Source organism: Coloeus monedula, assembly GCF_965178545.1.
Source record: "Coloeus monedula genome assembly, chromosome: 28".
Classification (NCBI taxonomy): Eukaryota; Metazoa; Chordata; class Aves; order Passeriformes; family Corvidae; genus Coloeus; species Coloeus monedula.
The window spans coordinates 3707667-3714625 of record NC_138808.1 but is presented as its reverse complement, the minus strand read 5'-3'; the positions used below and the strand labels follow the sequence as shown (position 1 = coordinate 3714625).

The 6959-nt window shown below is 68.1% G+C and overlaps 2 protein-coding genes across 2 annotated transcripts; both read right to left on the bottom strand.

The window, feature by feature from the left end:
• Positions 1-386: 386 nt before the first annotated feature.
• Positions 387-3147, bottom strand: LOC309582883 (interleukin-36 receptor antagonist protein-like; the record flags this gene model as incomplete). Its single annotated transcript, XM_082298294.1, has 5 exons — positions 3110-3147; positions 2905-3014; positions 2260-2409; positions 2054-2178; positions 387-590 (listed from the first exon to the last, which is right to left on the bottom strand). The coding sequence occupies exons 1-5, from the start codon at positions 3136-3138 to the stop codon at positions 387-389; spliced, it is 618 nt and encodes a 205-aa protein (XP_082154420.1). The 5' UTR covers positions 3139-3147.
• A 1642-nt stretch (positions 3148-4789) lies between these two features.
• On the bottom strand, positions 4790-6794 carry LOC309582882 (interleukin-1 family member 10-like; the record flags this gene model as incomplete). Its single annotated transcript, XM_082298293.1, has 4 exons — positions 4790-5211; positions 6143-6276; positions 6359-6447; positions 6526-6794. The coding sequence occupies 4 exons, from the start codon at positions 6792-6794 to the stop codon at positions 4999-5001; spliced, it is 705 nt and encodes a 234-aa protein (XP_082154419.1). The 3' UTR covers positions 4790-4998.
• Between the last annotated feature and the right edge of the window lie 165 nt (positions 6795-6959).

Here is a 6959-nt window from a genome sequence, read left to right as displayed (position 1 = left end):
GTCCCCAAGCCCTGGATGTGTCCCCAAGCCCTGGATGTCCCCTCACCATGGATGTCCCCTCCCTCCATGGATGTCCCCAAGCCCTGGAGATCCCCAAGCCCTGGATGTGTCCCCAGCCATGGCTGCTCCTCCAACCATGGATGTCCCCAAGCCCTGGAGCTCCCCCCCCCAAGCCCTGGAGCTCTCCCCCCAAGCCCTGGATGTCCCCTCACCATGGATGTCCCCTCCCTCCATGGATGTCCCCAAGCCCTGGAGGTCCCTCATCATGGACACCCCCCCACCCACAGGTGCCCCCTCGGCGGCGCCGCTGTCACTCGTGGCACGGGCAGGAAGCAGCGGCAGACGGGGCCGTGTCCCCTCGAGGTGTCCCCGCGGCGGTGGCACCGTCACTTGCGGCGCAGGTAGAAGGCGGTGGCACCGGGGGGGGGTGCCAGGGCCAGCGCCTCCCCCGGGCCCGGGGCCGTGCTGAGGAAGAGCCCGGGGAAGGCGGCGGCCTCGAAGGTGTGCGTGGAGCCCCCGAAGGTCTTGTAGAAGGTGAAGGGGGTGGCCCGGTCCTGGTCGCTGGAGAACAGCTCCTGTATCCCCACGTCCTGCCCGGGGAGGGGACGGCAATGGGATGTCGCCCACGGGGGCACCGTGGCCAGGGGGCACCGCCACCAGGTGACAACACCTCGAGGAAGGTCCCCTCCAGGTGACACCAGCTCCTGGTGGCCCCCCCATCTCCTGGTGACACCATCTCCTGGTGGCCTCCCATCTCCTGGTGACACCACCTCAAGGAAGGCCCCCTCCAGGTGACACCATCTCCTGGTGACCCCATTTGAAGGTGGCACCACCTCCAGGGGACCCCCCATCTGAAGGTGGCCCCCCATCTCCACATGACCCCCCCCCATCTCCAGGTGACCCCCATCTCCACGTGACCCCTCCATCTCCAGGTGACCCCTCATCTCCAGGTGACCCCACCTCCACGTGACCCCCCCATCTCCTGGTCACCCCCCATCTCCAGGTGACACCACCTCCAGGTGACCCCACCTCCAGGTGACACCATCTCCAGGTGACACCACCTCCAGGTGACCCCACCTCCAGGTGAGGCCATCATTAAGTGACACCACCCTGGGGAATCCCCACTTCCAGGTGACCCCACCTCCAGGTGGCATCATTCTGGGATGACATCACTTTAGGATTGCCCCATCTTGGGTTGACCCAACTTGGATTGATCCACCTTGAGTTGACCAATCTTGGGCTTTCCATCTTGGCTTGACCCGCCTTGGCTTGACCCACTTTGGGTTGAACCATCTCTGGGTGCCCGCACTCTGAGTTGATCCAACTCAAGTTGACCTACCTCGAGTTGTCCACCTTGAGTTGTCCACCTGGGGTTGTCCACCTTGGATTCACCCACCTTGGATTGACCCACCTTGAGTTGTTCACCTTGAGTTGACCATCTTGAATTGACCATCTTGAGTTGACCCACCTTGAGTTGACCCACCTTGAGTTGTCCACCTTGGGTCATCCACCTTGAGCTGTCCACCTTGGGTTGACCATCTTGGGTTGATCATCTTGAATTGACCCACCTTGTGTTGACCCACCTTGAGTTGACCCATTGGGGGTTGACCATCTTGGGTTGACCATCTTGAATTGACCACTTTGAGTTGACCCATCTTGGGTTGTCCACCTTGGGTTGACCACCTTGAGTTGACCCATCTTGACTTGTTCACCTTGAGTTGACCCACCTTGGGTCGTCCACCTTGGATTGACCCACCTTGGGTCGTCCACCTTGGATTGACCCACCTTGAGTTGACCCACCTTGAGTTGTCCACCTTGGCTTGACCCACCTTGAGTTGACCCACCTTGAGTTGTCCACCTTGGCTTGACCCACCTTGGGTTGTCCACCTTGGCTTGACCCACCTTGAGTCAACCCAACTTACATTGACCCAACTTGGCTTGACCCACCTCAAGTTGACCCACCTTGGGTCAAGCCCTTGGCCTGTCCCCACCTGCCCCAGCTTGCCCCACATCGAGTTGTCCCCCCCGGTCACCCCCAGGTCCCCCCGGTCACCTCCAGGCTCAGCCGGGGCTCGGGGCCGGTGCCACAGGACAGCGCCCGGCTGCCACCGCGGATGCCCACGATGAGGGGACAGCGCCGGCGCTCCAGGTGCCGGTTGGGCACGACGCTGATGGGCTCTGCGGGACACGGGGGGTGGGCGGGGGTCCCACGGGGGGGTGTCACCCCTGTGCCCCCCGCCTCCCCGGAGGGACACCCACCTTCCTGGGTGGCATTGGCACCCTGCAGGCTGGTGGCCACCAGGCGACCGTCCCGCAGGCACAGCCCCTTCTGCTCCGTGTCCCGCAGCACGTAGTGGTACGGCTGCGCGGGCGGGCGCGGCGCCACCGGGGCCGCCTGGGTGGTCATCTCTGAGGGGACACAGGGACGTGGGGACACGGGGATGTGGGGACACGGGGATGTGGGGATGTGGGGACGTGGGGACCATGGGGACACGGGGACATGGGGACACAGGGATGTGGGGATGTGGGGATGTGGGGACACGGGGACGGGGCACAGGGGGTGATGGATATGCGGGATGGGGACATGGGGACACGGGGATGGGACACGTGGGGGTGATGGGCCTGTGGGCATGAGGGACACGGGGACACGCAGGGGACACCCAGGGAGTTTGGGCCACGAGGACATGGCAGGGACATGGGGACATGTGGGGCAGGGCTGGGCACAGGGACATGGGCACAGGGACATGGGGACACGGGCACAGGGACAGGGGGACACGGGCACAGGGACAGGGGGACAGGGACATGGGGACACGGGGACATGGGGACATGGGCACAGGGACAGGGCCACGGGCACAGGGCCACGGGCACAGGGACAGGGGGCCACCAGCACCCGCCAGGCACTACCTGTCCCCAGGAAGTCGTCGAACAAGGCCACCATGTCGGGGTCGATGACGGGCTCGGCCATGTCCCCGCTGCCCGCCGTGAGCCCCGCGGGGCGTCCCCGGGGTGTCCCCCTGTGGGGACAGTGGGGTCAGAGGAGGTGACACCCGGGGGCAGGGGGTGAGGAGGGGGGAGGGGACAGCCCCGTCCCCGCGCTGTCCCCGCTCACCTGAGGGCGGCTCTGGACGTGCGGGACATGGCTGGGCCTGCGGAGAGGGTGGCACGTGGGTGACACGGGTGACACGGGTGACACGGGTGGGGACAGCCGCGTGCCAGCAGCAGCCGCGGACGCCCTTGGGATTGTCCCCGAGCAGGAGGCGGCTCGTGCCCGTCCCCAGCGGTACCTGCGGATGTGTCACCTCCCGGGATGCCGTGTCCCCCGCGCTCTGGGCTCTCCCCACGGGTGGCAGTGGCTTTATAGAGCCGGCCGGGAGGGTGGGGGACAGAGCCCGCCCCGGTAATTGGAGGGATGGGTGACGGTGACGCCGAGCGGTGGCGAAATGCCACCTCGTGCCAGCGTCCCCAGTGATGACTGCGGGGACCGTGGCGAGGATGTCCCCTGGGCCGGCCCTGTCCCTGCGGTGTCCCCTGGCAGCCCGTGGGTGGTCCCTGCCAGGCCCCTGGGCCCTGTCCCCAAGGTGCCATGGGCCTTGTCACCACGGTCACCATGAGCCCTGTCCCCAAGGTGCTGTGAGCGCTGTCCCCGAACTCCCGTGTGCCCCATCCCTGTGGTCCCCTGTGCCTTGTCCCTGTGGTCCCCTGTGCCTTGTCCCTGTGGTCCCCTGTGCCTTGTCCCCATGATCCCACGTGCTCTGTCCCCATGGTGACCAGTCCCCAAAACGCCACATCCCCTGTCCCTATTGTCCCCATCCCCTGTCCCCACGTTCCCGTGTGTCCTGTCCCTGGCCTTGTGCCCCTTGTCCCTATTGTCCCCATGTCCTGTCCCCACATCCCCCTGCACCCCGTGTCCCTTCTGCGCCCGCCCCCCCGTCCCTATTGCCCCACACCCCGTGTCCCCACGCTGTCCTGTCCCCCAAAATCCCGTGTCCCCACGGTGTCCTATCCCCAAAATCCCGTGTCTCCTGTCCCCACAGTGTCCCCTGTCCCCCAAATCCCGTGTCTCCTGTCCCCACAGTGTCCCCTGTCCCCCAAATCCCGTGTCTCCTGTCCCCACGCTGTCCTGTCCACCAAATCCCGCGTCCCCTGTCCCCACGCTGTCCCCACGCTGTCCCCTGTCCCCCAAATCCCGTGTCCCCTGTCCCCACGGTGTCCCCTGTCCCTATTGTCCCACACCCCCTGTCCCCACGCTGTCCCCACGCTGTCCTGTCCCCCAAATCCCGTGTCCCCTGTCCCCACGGTGTCCCGTTCCCCAAATCCCGTGTCCCCTGTCCCCACGGTGTCCCCTGTCCCCACGGTGTCCCCGGGCGGCCCCACAGGATCCGGGAAGGGGCCGGGCCGCGGGGCCGCGTCACCCCCGCCCGGGGATGTCCCGTTCTGTCCCCATCGCGCGGGTGGCGCAAGAGCGGCCACCCCGCCGCGGTGACGCGGCCAGCGGGGCCACCAACCCCGCCCTGGCCCCTCCGTGCCACCCACGCCGCGGGCACCGCGTGGCATCAGCATCTTTATTCCCACAGCGCCCCGGGTGAGCGTGTCGCTGTCCCCAAGGGGATGGCACTGTCCCCAAGGGGATGGCACCGACCGCGGAGGGGGGCGGGGAGGTGTCACCATCCCTGCTGGGGTGGCACCGTCCTGCGGGTGATGTCACCAGTCCGGGGAAGACGCCAGCGAGGAGCAAGGATGTCACCATGCCTGGGTGAGGATGGCACCGTCCCGGGGGGGATGCCACCCTCCCCAGGGGGATGTCACCATCCCTGCGGTGAGGATGCCACCTTCCCCAGGGGGATGTCACCGTCCTGGGGGGGATGTCACCCTCCCCAGGGGGATGTCACCATCCCCGGGGTGAGGATGTCACCATCCCAGTGAGGATGCCACCCTCCCCAGGAGGCTGTCACCATTCCCGGGGCTCGGCTGTCCCCGCGCCGGTGGCCGGGGAGGGGCTCAGCAGAGCTGGAAGTAGAAGTCGAGTAGCTGGGAGGTGACATCGCGGTGGCGACAGAGAGCCAGGGGCTGGTGGCCGCGCGGGGACGTGCACAGGAACCAGCCGGGGTGCGCGGCCGACTCGAAGCGCCACAGCCCGTCCCGGTAGGAGCGGAAGAAGGTGAAGGCGGCCGCGCTGTCCCCGGCTCGGGGCAGCTCCCGGATGTCCACGTCCTGCGGGCCACCCCCGTGTCACCCGCGGCGCGGGGACACCGCCCGGCAGCGTCCCGGCCCCGCGGCCCCCGTGCGCCATCGGCCCGGTGCGGCCCCGTCCCGCCGTGCCCCGTGTCCCCAGCCCGGAGGTCCCCGTGTCCCCAGGTGTTCCCTCCCCACGGTGTCCCCATGCCCGTGGTGTCCCCATCCCCTTGGCATCCCTGTCCCCACGGTGTCCCCATCCCCTTGGCATCCCTGTCCCCACGGTGCCCCCATCCCCTTGGCATCCCTGTCCCCACGGTGTCGCCGTGCCCGTGGTGTCCCCACCGTGTCCCCATCCCCAAGGCTTTTGGGTGCCCATCTTTAACCCTTTCCCCATCCCCATCTCTCCGGTGTCGCCATCCCTTTGGCATCCCCATCCCCCTCCCTCCAGCGTCCCCTTGATGTCTCCATCCCCGTGGCATCCCCATACCTGTCCCCTTGATGTCCCCATCCCTGTCCTTTTGGTGTCCCCCTCCCCTTAGCATCCCATCCCTGCCCCCTTGGCATCCCCATCCCTGTCCCCGCGGTGTCCCCATTCCCTCGGCATCCCCATCCCCCTCCCTCCAGCATCCCCTTGATGTCCCCATCCCCGTGGCATCCCCATCCCTGTCCCCTTGATGTCCCCATCCCCACGGTGTCCCCACGGTGTCCCCATCCCCTTGGTGTCCCTGCAGTGTCCCCATTCCCGTCCCCTTGGTGTCCCCATCCCCGCGGTACCCCCTTGATGTCCCCATCCCCTTGGCATCCCCATCCCCTTGCTGTCCCCATCCCCGCACTGTCCCCTTGGTGTCCCCATCCCCACGGTGTCCCCATGCCCGTGGCATCCCCATCCCCTTACTGTCCCCATCCCCTTGCTGTCCCCATCCCCTTGCTGTCCCCATCCCCTTGGTGTCCCCTTGGTGTCCCCGACCTGCAGCCGCAGCTGGGGCTCTGCTCCGGCCCGCCCGCGCTCGGCGCTCAGGCAGCGGGAGCCGTGGCGAATGCCCAGGATGACGGGCAGCCGGGCGGGCTCGAAGGCGCGGTTGGGCACCCAGAACACCTTCTCTGCGGGCGACACGGGCACACGGGGACCCGTCAGCTCGTGTCCCCACCCGCGTGTCCCCGTGTCCCCGTGTGCCCGCGTCACCTTCCAGCGCGGCGTTGGCGCCCTGCAGGTGCCCGGCCACCAGCTGGTCATCGCGCAGGTACAGCGACTTCTGGTTCACGTCCCAAAGCCTGCGGGGCGGGGGGACGGCCAGCGGTGCCACCGCGCTGCCCCTGCCACCCCCGGTGTCCCCCCGGGCTGGCCCTTACCGGTACTGGAAGACTTTGGTCTGCAGGGCGGGCGCGTGGCAGAGGGCGAAGCCTTCGGCCTCTGCGCAGAGGAAGAGGAGGGCGAGGCTGAGGGCGGCCGCCGTGGCCCCGCCGCGCCCCCCGAGCCCCCTGCCCGCGCCCCCCGAGCCTTTGGGACCCCTCCTCAAATCCGGGGGGGTCCCCGAGGTGTCACCGTCGGTGCCAAGCGCTCCGTGTGCCCTCCCGCCCGGCCGGGCCGTGCCCGGGGTTCCCGGGCAGCGCTCACCCATGGGACCCCCGGCTCCGGGCGCTGCGGGCACCGCGCGGGCGACGCCGAGAGAAGAAGGAAGGAAGGAGGGTGGCGGTGGTGTTGCCACACTGCCGGGAAGGGCGGGCCCCGCCCTGCCCGTTGCTCAGCACCCCCGCGGGGCGACAACCGAGGGGACACATGGCGG